This window comes from Maylandia zebra, linkage group LG15, assembly GCF_041146795.1.
Source record: "Maylandia zebra isolate NMK-2024a linkage group LG15, Mzebra_GT3a, whole genome shotgun sequence".
NCBI lineage: Eukaryota > Metazoa > Chordata > Actinopteri > Cichliformes > Cichlidae > Maylandia > Maylandia zebra.
This window is the reverse complement of record NC_135181.1, coordinates 32995314-33010954: the sequence shown is the minus strand read 5'-3', so window position 1 is coordinate 33010954 and position 15641 is coordinate 32995314. Positions and strand designations below refer to the sequence as shown.

Genomic DNA, 15641 nt, shown 5'->3' with positions numbered 1-15641 from the left:
ACTGCAGGAGCAGCCAGTGCAATCAAATCTCTAGGTTTGCATGAAAGAGATAAAATTAACAAATCAATTAAACTTAGTCACTGGAAAAAAAAGCCTTCCAGGTCATTCTTGTACTGTACTTACACAAGTGTAGTCAAATTTTTGTCCATTTCCAATGCAAATCAGCTGGGTTCAACAACTTTGGGAAATAAATGTACATTTCCTAAAATAAAATTGGTTTATCGCAAATAAGGAACACACATGCAGTTCAAAAGAGAAGGTCATAACAAAAACAAATATGATAGAGCTGATTTTTATCATAATGTTGCAAATCACTTTTTGTTTCTTTTCATTTTACATGGCATTGAACAATTTACTATCATAAACGCCTAATTGGGTGTTTATGATAGTAAATTAACACTAGGTGCTAATGTTTAACGCCTAATTAGGTGTTAAACATTAAACATTAGCACTAACAAATATTTATTTGGATATGTCCAAATCGTGGTATTTACAGTATCAATACTACAGTACATAAATTGACATATTAACTCTTGAAGCCAATTTACTGTATTTGGAGACTATATCAAATATTTAATATTGTATAAATGACTTTATAAATGTACCTGAGGTGATTTCCAGCCATGTGAATGGCTTTACACCCGTTTTCTTTAGGTGACAGCTGACATGTTCCCTCAGTCATACATAGATTTAAATGCATTTGCTGTATTTAAATATAAAGTGAGCTCTATGGTTGTTCTTACAGCAAGGGGATTAGGTACATTCAGAAATATATCTTGGGGAGAATGAAGTTGCTGAAACTCTGCATTCCTCAGCCAGTTAGATTATTCTGTAAACTAACCAGATTTTATATCCTCTATTACATGTCTTGTGAAATTCCGAGGATCAGAATGCTGAAAAGAGTGCACACAAATAGCGGAACACACACACACACACACACACGCACAAACACACGGACACACACACACACGCACAAAGAATGCTCTAGTGTCTGAAATGTTTTTTTCACCCTGTGCCTCTGAGTCACAATATGAAGGAGGAAGCCAGGAATGAGTCAGAAAATGTTCCACAATCTTAATAGTACATCTCAGAACTGCATGAATGATTGTTAGGGACTGTTTGTCTCTAGATACAATAAATAACTCCAGTGACGAGACAAAAACTTGCAATCTGTTGACTGGTCATTTTCATTCTTCACTAATGAATGTTGCATAATGCAACAAAAGACAAATACAAATTAGACATGTTGTACAGTGGGATAGAAAAATGGAGAGTTTACAACCATCTATAGTTTAATTGAGCAAATCTGCAGATACAAAGAAGATGCATTGTCTGATGCTAATCCTAAATCACTCTCTTGTGAAAAATCTGCAAAATATATATGGCCCTGTGCGCAACCGCTCTTTGAAATTCTACTCTATGCCATAAATTAATTGGCTTTGCAGATGAAAGAAATGTGCATTGTTAAGTGCTAAGTGCTGAATTGAGAGGCTTAGCAGAGCAGCCCCACTTCAAAGCTCCACCGAGTACATTCGGTATCCTCACTCCGCTGAGAGGGCGAGGCATGCTTTGAGGGGGGATGGAAGCAGGCTTTGACTCATGTCTGTCTGTCCTACTGACACGTCACTTGAGAATTCCTTTTGTGTTTGATTAGATTTCAAAATCACTTACACCTTTGCTATTTTAACTGAATTGCAGTGCAAAATTCAGAGCTAGGAGCTGTTGTTCGTCTCTATACTTAAAGATTAGCTTTACCAGATATAGATTTGTATATTCTCTAAATGTGGTAGAAACTTTGCTTTATAAACGAGTTTAAAATGTGTTTTGTTTGTTTTGTTAATTTTGTTAAAGAGCATTGTTGGGGGCAACACAAAGTAGCGCATAACTGTAGTGACATTACACTTTTAAGTATCACAGTAACGTGATTGGTAATTACATTATGGTTACAATTATGTCCTTACTTACATCACAAAGGTAAAAGTTGTCTATAGCTAAGCTTGGCACTCGCTTTCAGTTCATGTACAAGAGGACGAAAATGGTGGTGTGGTACAGGAGCGGAGATAAGGACATGACTTTTTTGCACAAATGGACAAGAGCACAACGGTAAACTGGAAACTGCATCGATGACAGAAACAACCAGATTATACTAAACCCAAATAAACATAAAACCACTGAGGAATTTATAAACACAATGCACTGTATGAACCTATTCCCTAAAATTACTAGACCTACCAGGATTACATCACATTGTGCAACTCTCATAGACAACATTTTTACAAATGACATTGAAAATAAGACTGTAAGTGGACTCCTGATTAACGACATAAGTGACCATCTTCCAATTTTTACAATCTATGATAGGAATTACAAGATCAATAAAATGGACAGTAAAAAAGAGTACAGACGAGTAAGAACAGAAGAAAGAATGAATGCATTTAAAAAAGATTTATTGAAGGAAAACTGGGGTGACGTATATCAGGAACAGGACGTTAATAGTGCTTATAATAAATTCCTTAGAATATTTACATTACTGTACAATACCAACTGTCCAATAAAGCAATATAGTAGGAAACAGAAATATATGGACTGTCCATGGATAACAAAAGGTCTGCAAAATGCATGTATAAAGAAAAATGCTCTATACAGAGAGTTCTTAAGAACGAGAACTAAAGATGCTGAAATCAGATACAAAAGATATAAAAATAGGTTAACTAATATACTTAGATTTAGTAAAAAGGAATACTATAAGAAGCAATTAGATATAAATAGAAATAATAATAAAAGATTATGGGAAATCCTGAACAGTGTTATAAAATGTGGGACTGGACAAAAGAACTATCCCAAGTATTTCATTTGTAATGACCATGAAGAATACAATATGGATGTTGTGGCAAATAGTCTCAATGAATTCTTTGTAACTGCTGGACCAAATTTAGCAAGAACAATCACTCATCCTGGGAAAGCACAGGAAAAACCCGATACACTGATTGACAGAAATCCATATTCTATGTTTCTCACAGCCGTTGATGAAAATGAAGTTCTTGAAATTGTCAAAAAATGTAAAAATCACAAATCTTTGGATTGTAATGATATTGATATGATAGTGGTTAAAAGAGTCATTGAGGCTATTATAAAACCATTTACATACATCTGTAATTTATCATTTCAAACTGGTCGATTTCCAGACAGAATGAAAATAGCAAAAGTTATATCTCTATACAAATCTGGAAACAAACACCATTTCACAAACTACAGGCCTGTCTCTTTACTACCTCAATTCTCAAAAGTTCTTGAAAAACTGTTTAAAAACAGACTGGAAAAATTTATAGATAAACATAAACTACTCACTGAGAGTCACTACGGATTCAGATCAAGCAGATCAACATCATCGGCACTATTAGAGTCAATAGAATACATCACAAATTCCATAGACAAAAAGCAATATGTGGCTGGGTTATTCATAGACTTGACAAAGGCATTTGACACTATAGATCATGATATATTAATAAGAAAACTGGAACGTTATGGTGTCAGAGGGGTAGTTTTAGATTGGGTCCGGAGTTATTTAAGTGACAGAAAGCAGTTTGTGAAAATAAATGGTGGTTGCTCTTTATGTATGGACATTGCTTGTGGTGTACCCCAAGGGTCAGTTTTGGGTCCAAAATTCTTCAACTTGTACATTAACGACATCTGTAAAGTGTCCAAAGTATTAAAAATGGTTCTCTTTGCTGACGATACAAACATTTTTTGCTCTGGTGATGATCTGCAGAATTTATTGGAGGATATGACTAATGAAATAAGTAAAGTGAAGTTCTGGCTTGATAAAAACAAATTATCATTAAATTTGAATAAATCTAAACTGATGTTATTTGGAAATAGTAGTTTAAATACAAATGCAAAGATTCAAATAAATGGTGTTGATATTGAAAGAGTCAGTGAAAATAAATTTCTGGGGGTAATAATAGATGAAAAACTTAACTGGAGAGCTCACGTAAGATATATTCATTCCAAAGTATCACGAAGCATTGCAGTACTAAACAAGGCAAAACAGGTATTCGACAGAACATCACTTCATATTCTCTACTGTTCACTGGTTTCACCATACTTAAGCTATTGTGCAGAGGTCTGGGGCAATAACTATAAAACCACATTACATTCACTTTTTACTCTTCAAAAAAAAAGCAATTCGAATCATCCACAATGCAGGTTATAGGGAACATACAAACTCACTATTTTTGCAGTCTGAAATATTGAAAATTGACGATATAGTGAAATTCCAAACAGCACAAATTCTATTCAAAGCAAAAAATAAAGAACTGCCAGGTAATATTCAGAGTATGTTTTTTTTGAAAGAAGGAAGTTATAATTTAAGGGGTTTTTGTAACTTCAAAACAATGAAGGTACGTACTACAAGAAAAGGCTTTTGTGTTTCTGTTCATGGAGTGAAACTATGGAACAAACTGAATATGGAATTAAAGCAATGTCCAAACATAAAACTGTTCAAAAAGAGTTATAAAAATATGATCTTCTCGATCTATAAAGAAAAGGAAAATATTTAAATTAAGTGAATGTCTCTATTTAAAAACAAACAAACAAACAAAATATTCATGATGTGATATTATAGTATATAGTATATCAGAAATCTGTTCACTATTTTTATTACAAATTATATCAGTAAGGAAGCTGACTAAATATTCACTGATAATTTATGGCAAAGGGGTGGGATTAAATAAGTGTATACTTCTTCCCACTCCCTTTCAACATGTAAATTAATCAGAATGGTTTTTTGTATGTAATTTGTATAGTATTTTTTTTCTCTCTTATTTCTTTTCTAAATGTACTTGTATATTGTTCACATGTTGAAATAAATTACCAATCAATCAATACTGCTACCAGAATTTAGGCTCTTTGCAATCATCTGCATAGACAGCATGTTAACAGAAAGCTAGCCAAGAACCCAGAGTGATTTTAAAGCTGAGTTCATGCCAACCCCTGGCCCAGCAGCCAGAGCCTGATCTTCAACAGGTAACAAAAGCAGCGATGAGAAGTCAGACTTGTAGCCTCTGTTTCTACCGGTAGGATCACTATGGCAACTGCCTTGATGTTTAATCTTTTCTTATTGTTGTCAGTTTTGTGTTCATGCATAAAAACAAAAACAAAGCTCGTATGTGAGTCCTCATTAGGATAGGGATTTGTGTTGGCGTGTGGGACTGTAGCCTCAGGTTTATATTTTTACCTGGTAATTATGTGACAATGCGCTTCAGCTCATCTTATACTGCAAGGAGAACGTAATGTAATGTAATGCGTAATGAACTGCCAAGGAACTGTCTCTGGTGAGTAATTAAGTAATGCATTACTTTTAAGAAAGCAATGAGTATTATTTAATACGCTACTTCTTGAGTAATGATAACAACAATGTTAAAGAATATAAAACATTAAAAAGTTATAAGAATGAGAAGCAATGCTAGCAACTTGTGGCTGTAATTGAGTGAAATGCTAACGTTAACATGCTAACATGTTTGTTATTGGCAGTGTTAAAATACTAACAATAATATAAAGCTTGAAGTCTCAAGTTGTTACATGTATTTGCTTGAATGGGACCCTTGGCTTTGCATTTTAACAAGGTACACCTAGAGGAATTTTTTTCATAGTTGGTGTCTCATTTGCTGACTGGCATATTTTGCTATTATTATTCTAGCACCAATTAATTATGTTTTGTTTCCAAAGATGTAAGAACTTTGATCAAACTATTCTGTTTGCTGCCAAAACACTGGCCCCTTAGCAGAAGAGACAAATCCTAAGTTATTATAATGCAGATAATTTGCAAAACAGTGTCAAACAGAGGTCTTTCACAGACACAGGGATCAACAAATTGAGCACTGATACTCAGAGTATTGGTTCAAAGTGAGTGAATTTATCTACAGTATCTATGTTGGGGACATGGCTGATGAAAACTTAGATGTCAAAGGGTTAACAGGGTATCGGCTCCACCCTTCATCTAATCCCATCCATCACCAATAACCACAATCCGTCAAATCTTCCTCTAGATATTTTACCAAAAATCCAAAGCCTGAACCTTATGATAGAGTTTCAGGGGAAAGAAGTAAATTACTCGTATGGGATGCTCAACAATGCACACTGGCAATGCAGCTGAAGGGACCTATCAATGAGTTTCTTTCTCCCCAGGGAGCTACTGTTTACTCAGCACAGGCTGGGCTGCAGAGCAGCACAATAGGTCTCTGAACCAAGTATTGATGTCATACTACTCATCTCAACATTATCCCTGCTATTGATTAGTCTGATCTCAGCCTGGAGTGCTGGGAAGCAACAAAACACACAGTTCTTTCTCTTCTTTTTTTCCATTGACATCCCACTGACTCCCACATAATCTGCAAAAAACAAAAAATGCTGTAACCCAGCCTCCCTTCTCACACCCCACATTGATCAGCACCACACTGATAGAGCTGAGATTCTAAAGTGTGCAATCACAAAGAGTAAGTAAAAGCTTTTCATCCCTCTTAGCTGAATTGGTTTTGCTGCAAAGCAATCATTAAGGAGACACAACTTGCAGCTCAGAAAGCAGTTGCTCTCAGTCTGCATCATGGATTTTAGAGTAAACCCCTTGATAACAATATTGACATGTTACTGCTTCTGTCAGATTTGATGTTGACTTGAGAAATATAAGTTTGTGCAAAACATTCTAACGGCTTGCAAATTACTCACAGAGAACAGTGAGTTGCCAGAAGATTTACAGTAAGTGGAAAATGTGATTCACCCACTGTGATGCTTCAACCCCTAAAAAAATCAGTGGAAATGTAGGCTGCGCCTACTACCAATCATTGTTTCCACACAGGAAAATGTACAGGGGTTTAACCTATTTAAAAAAAAATCAGTCTGTATCACATGCCTGACTGCAGGATATCTGTCTGTGCTGAGGAGGGATGTGGGCAGAATGATGCTTTCATCTAACTCTATGGTATTTGGTGAAAGGATGTATTGATAGACAACAAGGTTTTCTGCAAATTGTCCTTCTAGTGGCAATTTCTGGATTTTATTTTAACCAGAAAGTGGAGAACAAAATGTCATGTTTTAATAGAGGGAATGTTATTTTATGAGAGATGTTTTGTAGTGTAACATAAAGTCAAATCAAGAGCCATGTTCATTGGATTGTGGAGCTTAGATTCTAGAACCTGTGACATGGGGTAACTATTCCCCAGCTCCTCCACTCAGCTGGCTCTCTGCCTGGACTCTGTCACTCACTCAAAGACAATCTAGGGCGGTGGTGTCGAACTGCAGTCCTCGAGGGCCAGCATCCTGAAACTTTTACAACATGTGTCCCTGCTGCAACACACCTGACTGCATGCTGAGGTGGCAACCCTAACCCTACTCGAGTCAATTTAAAGAAATGCAAGTATTTGGAAAAGTACTTGTTCATTCACTTTATAAATGTGCTGCTGTATCATGAATCAAATGGCTGAATTGCCACCTCAGCATGCGGATGATCTGATATCCTCGTGTCGGTGTTGTTCCCACATCAACATAATAAATGTTGTTCCAGGTTCAACATTGCAAGTGACCAATCACATTGTTGTGACGTCCCCCTTTTTTGCCTTTGAAAAATACCCCCTTAAAAAAATCGACTTCACTTGTGAGAAGAGAAACCGCTTCTGTGCCAATCCAGGAACTTAAATACTTTGCATTTCAGGATACTTTCCTTTAATAAACGGTAAGCATTATACATATTGTCCTTACAGAGGCGGTTTCTCTTCTCGCAAGTTAAGTAGGCGTTTGTTTTTTTTCAAGGTCGCGGATGACGTCAGGAGAAGGTGATTGGTCACTTGCAATGTTGAACCTGGAACAACATTATATATGATGACGAGGGAAAAACACAGACACGAGGATATCAGATCGTCCCTAGCATGCAGCCACGTTCTACGGAGTCTTGCTAATGACCTACTAATTGTATTCTGGTGTGTTGCAGCAGGAACTCATGGAAAAGGACTGGAGGTTTGAATACACTCATCATGGACCTTCAATGAGAATTCACAATGAGTTTCTTCATGATGTAAGAACTAACAGGAGCCATCTCTGAGCTCCAGCCCCAAACTTTGCTACTGTGACGTTGGCTTGTTTGGAGAATTCCTCAAGCAGTTTTCTCTTCCAGATCAAGTTTCCATTTAAACTGCACTTTTTGAGCAATTTTAATTTTGAAACGTCAGAATGTGTTGTCTCGTCTCCTCAAATACCATATACACCTGGCTCACTATTTACATCCCCGAAGGTGGTCTGCAGTCTAGTAGGGGTGCCTGCGTAAGAACCAGTCTTTCATGATTTTATCGCTCAAGAATTCGTTTTTCTGGGCACAGAATCAACATCAGACACGTCATCACAATCCTTTTTGGTTTTAGAGGAAGGGAGGGTAGGAAAGGGCTCACAGAGCAGTTCAACTGACAAACCTACTTGGGAGAAGGGGCTAGGTAAAAGAGGCCTCTGAAAGAGGGGTTGGGGTTTAAATACTGGTCTACAAGGTTTGATGGAAACAGATGTCAAACAGGAACTTGTGTGTTTAACGTCTCCTCTGCAACAAGCTTCCTGATCTGCCTCGACAGGCGCCGGCCTGCAAACTGCTGCCTCATACTTCACCTCGGACCGTCTGTGACCTACTTTCTGCTGGGATGTGGAAAGTCAAAACAAAAAAGTAAGAGAAACAAAAGGCTCACTTGCTTGCAGGATGATTTGGACTGATCATTTTAGGTAGCGTCTTTTCTAGCTCCTCTGTGCCACAGTGTAAAATCACAGCGTTTAATAATGATTTAGGGGAAACACGTAGTACTGAGTAGCCACAAAAATCAGCACGATATCATAAGCAGAAGAAAAACCTGGTGTACAGTAATACAACATCACATCTTGGAATAAGTTATAGAAGTAAAAAGTTTTTCTGCCGTACAATATTCAGCATACTTTGTTTGTAATCCAAGCTAGTGTTAGATAATGAACTAGCTTGCTAAATTTGATATAACGCAAAATCAACTGCTCTGCTAAAGTCTCAGCAAACAGCTTGATTGAAATCTAGATATTCCCTCAGCTCATGACATTTATCTGAGAATTAGGGAGAAGGTCCTATGGGTAAACTTTGATAGCATTTGTGTGGATAGTGTATTCCATGTGTGCATATCTTTCCCATCAGCTCAGCTCCACAAGCTTTTTCTGACTGATAACAGCTGGACAAGCTTAAAGCCCATTTCTCTGGGGTGGTAAACATCTGGGCTCAGACACACCTGGGCCCGGTGAGGCCAGAGGCCAATCTACCGATCTATCTGTCTATCAAATCTGAACACTTTTTGTTTTTCAGAATTCCTCGTACTCTTCTACTTCCAGACAGACAGAAAAAGCACACTATGGAAAAAAATGAAGATGATGTTGTGAAAAATGACACAGCAGAGTTCCTAGCATGGATTGCTTCAGAAATTAACCTCCTGACATAACTCCCAGAAATATTTCTGTTTTCATGTTAGAACAACAATGTTAGCATTAATATAAAGGCTAGTAATGTCACTTTTTCCCATGACCAGACACTCAGCTAATATATTATATTTTCAAGTTGAGACGTCCAAACCAACATAATCTTCTCAAGTGGACAACTTTTGTGGGAGAACTTCTAAAGCCACTTACTGTTTTAATACTAACTTCAAAAAATCCTAAACATTTGTTTTATACAGCAGGTGGAAGATTTGCTGGTCAGTTACGAGTCTCTGAGATAGTATGGGTCCCTCATTTATTGCATATGCATTATGTATTCAATCAGCATTTTTCCTTTGTTCTAATATAACTCCTAATGTTTGAGTGCCCCCAAGTTTCACACCAGCAAAGTTCACTTTACATTGCTGTTAACTTTGATTATCTTTATAGACCATCTTTACTGTGCCTTTTACATCTTATGTAAACAGTTAAAAAGAGAAATTTGTTTTGTGCCCACTATCGTACTTGTTTTTTTTTTTTTTTAATTTAATGAATTACTAAAGTTGTGTGGGCCTGTGTATCTCTCTGTGTGTGTGTGTTATAGTTATGTTTTTTTATTCTGTTTTTAAACATGCTTTTTTGTTCAGCAATTTGTGACTGTATGTCTGAAAAGCACCGAAAAGTGAAAAGCGCTATATAAATAAACTTACTTAAAAGGGGATTTTATCTGTCAGTAGGAATAATAAACAGGAATTCCTGCAGAAATTTACATTTTACAAGAAGATCCTGTCTGTAATACTGTTAATTATTGTTCTCTCACTAGATCAGTGGTCAACAATAAATCATAACATCTCCTCCTATGATGTGATGCTTCTCTGTGTCTAAAGACAAGGATTACTTCATTTTATTTAAAAAAAAAAAATTCATATATACATATATGGACTTTTAGCCAAAAAGTCTATTGTGCACATGAACCTGTTTGAAAACACTTGGAGGAAGGGGTGAGGTCAGATTCCCTGAAAGCTAAATAATATTTTTCATGGAGCTCAAGTGCGAGTGGTACTTCCTGTACCCTGGCTGTAGTCCACGCACTACTGCTTGACTCACACTCCTGCTGACATTAGTTTTATTACTCATCATGGGATTGTGACCTGAACCTCTGCAGCCTGAGGGAGAGCAACAGGGTGACAGGGGTCAGGTGAGGGCATGATTAGGCTGCTTGAAGCACCTCCAAATAGGACTCCCAGTGAGGAGCCAAAAGCATTTGTCATTAAGGGGCGTGTTGTTGTTGGGGGGTGGGAAAATCAGGAGCATTAGGTTAACAAACAAAACAGAGAAGAAAGTAGGAGGGAGAGGTGGGACAGACTGGCCAGGGTGGAAGTGGCTGACTCAGGCAGGGTTCACCGAGTTCAGCTAGTAAATAAGTGACTGACTCTTCCAACTGCATTCCAAGGCTCCACCTCACCCTCCTTCCCAGCGTCTTCTCGGGGGGATTCCTGGGGTTTCTGGGGCTGCTCTGTATGTCAACATTTCCAGACCCTGCTGCCAGCAGGGAAAGGGGGTGGGGCAGCTGCTGCGTAGCTCATTCACTTTTTGTGTGTTTACCAGGGGTGGAAGTAACGAATTACAAATACTCACGTTACTGTAATTAAGTACATTTTTTTGGGTACTTGTACTTTTACGAGTAATTTTTCAAGTTTGTAATTTTACTCATACTTGAGTACAACTTACACCATGTAATCTACTTCGCTACTTATAAAATCAAAAGTCACTACTGAGTACGCCCACAATTTGAATTAATATTCAAACCTTTCGTCTGCATTTTTGCAGCCAATAACGCTTACGTCTTTGCTTACGTCTTAAATTGGCGCGGTCAATCGAGACCGTGCCAATTTAAGACGTAAGCAAAGAATAAACTCCGCTGCAGCAGCAGGCACAGGTGTCTGGAGGTGCTAAATGGTGGAGTATAAACTACTTTATAGACGGAAGATTTGGAGACAAAGAAGCCAAAATGGAGACAGAGGATAACACTGTCAACCATGAAAACGACGTAGAAAAGACGGCGGACGCGTGCCCGTGGCCATACCTGGAGGAATTTTTCGTGTACAGAGGGAGAAAAGGAGACAGCGTCCAGATGCAGTGCAAACTTTGTTTGACCTCTACAGTCATTTCAGCTTACAAGACTTCAGCATCTAATCTAAAAAAACACATTGAGGTAAGAGGTTTTACAACTATACGTGTATGATATTGCTTTCTTATTTTTCATGTGTTTTAAGGTTACTAGTTTGGCTAAGATATTGTCACCGCCATTGGTTAGCCTGATATTAAAATAAGACGGAGCTAGCTAATGTGCTTGTGTGTGCATGCATAATTGAGCTACAATTCGTAGGAATGTTTTAGCTTATTATTTGGATAACCACCGTCATTACAATAAATTAAACTTGTAGTCATTTAAAACTCACAGGCCTACAATCAGCTGGCCTATTTAAAAAAACAAAAAAACAAACAAACTTGAACACAGTGCTGAGCTGCATCTCAAATTAATCTTCCAGCTCTCAGCTGACATGTACCAGAGCCCGATTGATGGATCAGTTGATCAGTATCATTGGCCTGATATAGGTCTATCATAGTGACGTGGCTCTTAATCAGTAGGGTTATATGTTTCCCAATATGATATATTTTTTTAAAGAACATAATGTGGATTGTTTTTATTTGTTAGCTGTATGGGCAGCATTTTTGTGTATGTGATCCCTTTTCTTAAATTAGATTTGCTATATACACATATTTTGCTCTCTTAGTATTTTTAGGACCTGACTAATACTGAAAACTTTAGGGTGATACTGATAAAAAGGAGTTAAAAATTTAGATACTGATACATTGGTCGATACTCTTTTTACAGATAGTATACATATTACAGAACTTAGAATGTATACAGAAATTCATGTTTTTTGCAATGATCGTTCAAAATTGGTTTACACTTGTAAATAAATACAGCAATATATCTGCAAAATTTGACCAATTCACCACTCTTTTATACTATGCTCAACAATCAAAGATTAGCTCAAGTCTAGTTGAATAATGTTTTAAAAATGTGTTTTCCTTTAGTGTTAATCACAGTGATGTTATGAAGTAATGTATGAACCTGACGTATGATAATATTTATCTCTACAGAGGAAACATCCATCGAAGATTGAGCAGTACAATATCACTGTGGCATCAACATCTCGACAGCGAAAGACCACAGCCACACCAAACAAGCTCTCAGCAAATACACAAGCCAAGTTACCAGACCTGATGTTGAGAGCTGCAAACAAACATGTTCCACAAGCAACTGTTGACAAGCTTGTCATCAATTTCATATGTGAGGGTCTACAGCCATTTGCAGTGGTAGAACAGCCATCTTTCAAAGAATTGGTTACCACATTACAACCTCAAGCCAAAGTCATCTCCAGACCCACTGTCCGTGCCAGAATCTGTGAAGCTGCTGATCACATGAAGATGACTTTGGTTGCAGCATTGGATAAAGTCAAATTTGTTGCTACCACTACTGATTGTTGGTCAGCTCATCAGAAAAGTTACCTTGGAGTCACATGCCATTGGATAGAGGAAGAGTCCCTGGAAAGAAGATCTGCAGCACTAGCATGCAAAAGATTGAGAGGGTCTCACACATTTGACATGCTTGCTGGCGCGCTTGATGATATCCATTGCCAATACAAGATTAGAGGCAAAGTTGTAAGAACCACAACTGATAGTGGATCCAACTTTGTCAAGGCCTTCCACATGTTTGGGGCACAAAATGATGCAGATGAAGCTGAAGATGAAGCAGACCCAGAAACTCTTGACCTGACTGACCATATTGACTACCATGAGGCAAGTGCAATTCTTGATGAAGACTCTGGTTTGGAGTATCAACTTCCGCCTCATCAGCGATGTGCATGTCACCTGCTAAACCTTGTGGCAACATCTGATGCTGCCCTAGCAGAGAGCATGAATGACACCTACAAGAGGCTCTCCCGTGCAACCTTTGCAAAATGCCAGGCCATTTGGAACAAAACTGGCTGATCTCATTTGGCTAATGAAGTGGTAGAGGACAAGTGTGAGCTACAGATCATTCGTCCCAATGCAACACGATGGAATTCAACCTACCTTGCCATTGATGAGAAGGGGGAAGATGCCACCAGGAGCATTTGTGAGGAGTTCAAGGTGAAAATGTGAGTAAAATTGGACACCTACCAATATGGTTGCAAATTTTGTGAATTTTCCTTAATGGATGGTTAAAAACGTGAGCAGACTCTTAATATTAAATCAGAAGATCCCTATTATAGTCATGGTGGGTTTTGTTGTTGTGTCTTACAGGTTGAGTCCTGCAGAAGTTGCATTCCTAAGGGAGTACTGTACCACCATGAAGCCACTGGTGAAAGCTTCAAACATCCTTCAGTCTGAGTCCACTTCCTTTATGGGATGGCTCCTGCCAGTAATCCAACAACTACTGTCCAAACTTAGCAGGCTGGAGACATCAAGCAAGACATGCGTGCCACTCATCAGAGCCCTGCAAAATGGCCTTCAAAAGCATTTTGGAGCGATGATGGAGGATCCAGAGTTGGCTGCAGCTGCAGTCCTCTTACCCAAGTTCAAGACTTCCTGGACTGACAGAGCAGATGTAATAGAGGCTGGTAAGGATTCATGTGATCCCATTTTTGTGTATTTTTACATTTGAACACATGCTTAAGTGAGTATTTCACCTAATACATTGTAAGTTATTGATGGTCTGTCCTGAATACTAAACAATCCTTTTTGAGAATTTGCCGATTTTAAATTTGTGTTCAGGAATAATCACTGAAATTTAAATAACAAAATTGTGTTACCTACTTGCAATTACAGCCTTGACATACATCAAACAACATCTTGAAACGACAGAGCATGAGAGTGAGGATCAGCAAAGAGAGTCATCTGATGAAGATGAATTCTTCTCCAGACCAATCTCCAGAAGGCTGCAAAGTGCAGTTGAGCTTCATGGTTATCTTGCTTGTGCCACAGACACCATGGAGCTGCTGCACTCCTTCTCAGCCATCAAAAACCTCTCTCTTAAACTGAACACAGCTCTGCCTGCTTCTGCTGCGTGTGAACGACTTTTTAGCTGTGCTGGTCTACTCTTCACTGCCAAACGAAGTCGGATTGCCTCTGTTAATTTAGAAAACCAGCTCTTGCTGAAACTGAACAAAAGGTTCAGAAAGTAAAGTGTGAAAGAAATGCTAAGAGTTTAAGACACTTACCTGCCTGTTGTTCAGTGTATGGGGAAAAGTTTAAATGGTTCTACGCATGTTCAGAAACATTTTTGTCATTGTTTTAACAAACAAAATTCCTCCTTTTATATCTACATTTATTTACAAAACAAGTTACCTTTCTATGCCTTGTTCATCTGAAAAATGTGCTTTGAACATAAATATTTATACTGGTGAATTGAGTTGAATGCCTGCTATTGACAACAGAATAAAACATCAGTCTGTTAAAAAGTAATTAATACTCTGAGTAGTTTTTGAGAACAGTACTTTGTACTTTTACTCAAGTATTTTTTTAACACCAGTACTTTTACTTGTAATTGAGTACAATTTAACCAGTGTAACAGTACTTGTACTTGAGTACAAATTTTGAGTACTCTTTCCACCTCTGGTGTTTACAGATGAAGAAGCGAAGGTACACAACTCTTGTCCCCTAACAGAAGCATTTTAACAGCCCCAGTCATACGAGGTTGTTCTCTCAGAAAGCTCTTGTAGTGCTGCTGCTGACTGGCTTTTAAGCTTGTATTTGATTGTGTACCACAGCTCTGGTAGGTAGACGTGGCTGTCAGTTGTGATTAGAAGTTTACGTACACTCATCATGGACATGAATGTTATGGTGATTTGAGGCTTTTAATGATTTCTTTGAACTGTTAAAAAAATATAAAATGAAAAATATCAATTCAAATCTGTCCTCCCGATTCTTGCTGCCATTAAAGATGTACGCTCTATAATCATTCCATCCTGGAGAGAGAACAGTTCAAAGAAATGGGTAAAACCAATAAATACATGTCAGGGTGTACGTAAACCTCTGACTACAAGTGTACAGATTAATATGCCCCCGAAGCAATTCAGATTCTGACTATGGAAGCATCTGCCTCAGCTTTTACTCATCATCTCATCCAG

At 37.8% G+C, this 15641-nt stretch overlaps 2 protein-coding genes across 3 annotated transcripts in view; one reads left to right on the top strand and one right to left on the bottom strand.

Annotated features, from left to right (window-relative positions):
* Positions 1-15641, bottom strand: part of bach2b (BACH transcriptional regulator 2b) — a 105547-nt gene that overhangs the window by 66258 nt on the left and 23648 nt on the right. The window lies entirely within an intron of this gene.
* LOC106675218 (uncharacterized) lies at positions 13531-15424 on the top strand. The gene is made up of 3 exons (XM_014409322.4): positions 13531-13670; positions 13816-14132; positions 14341-15424. Coding segments are annotated over exons 1-3 (675 nt in total). The 5' UTR covers positions 13531-13668; the 3' UTR covers positions 14697-15424.

Coding starts and splice junctions, on each gene's coding strand:
- LOC106675218 (XM_014409322.4), top strand. Junction 14,133..14,340: donor AGCAGATGTAATAGAGGCTG/GTAAGGATTCAT, acceptor TTGCAATTACAG/CCTTGACATACATCAAACAA.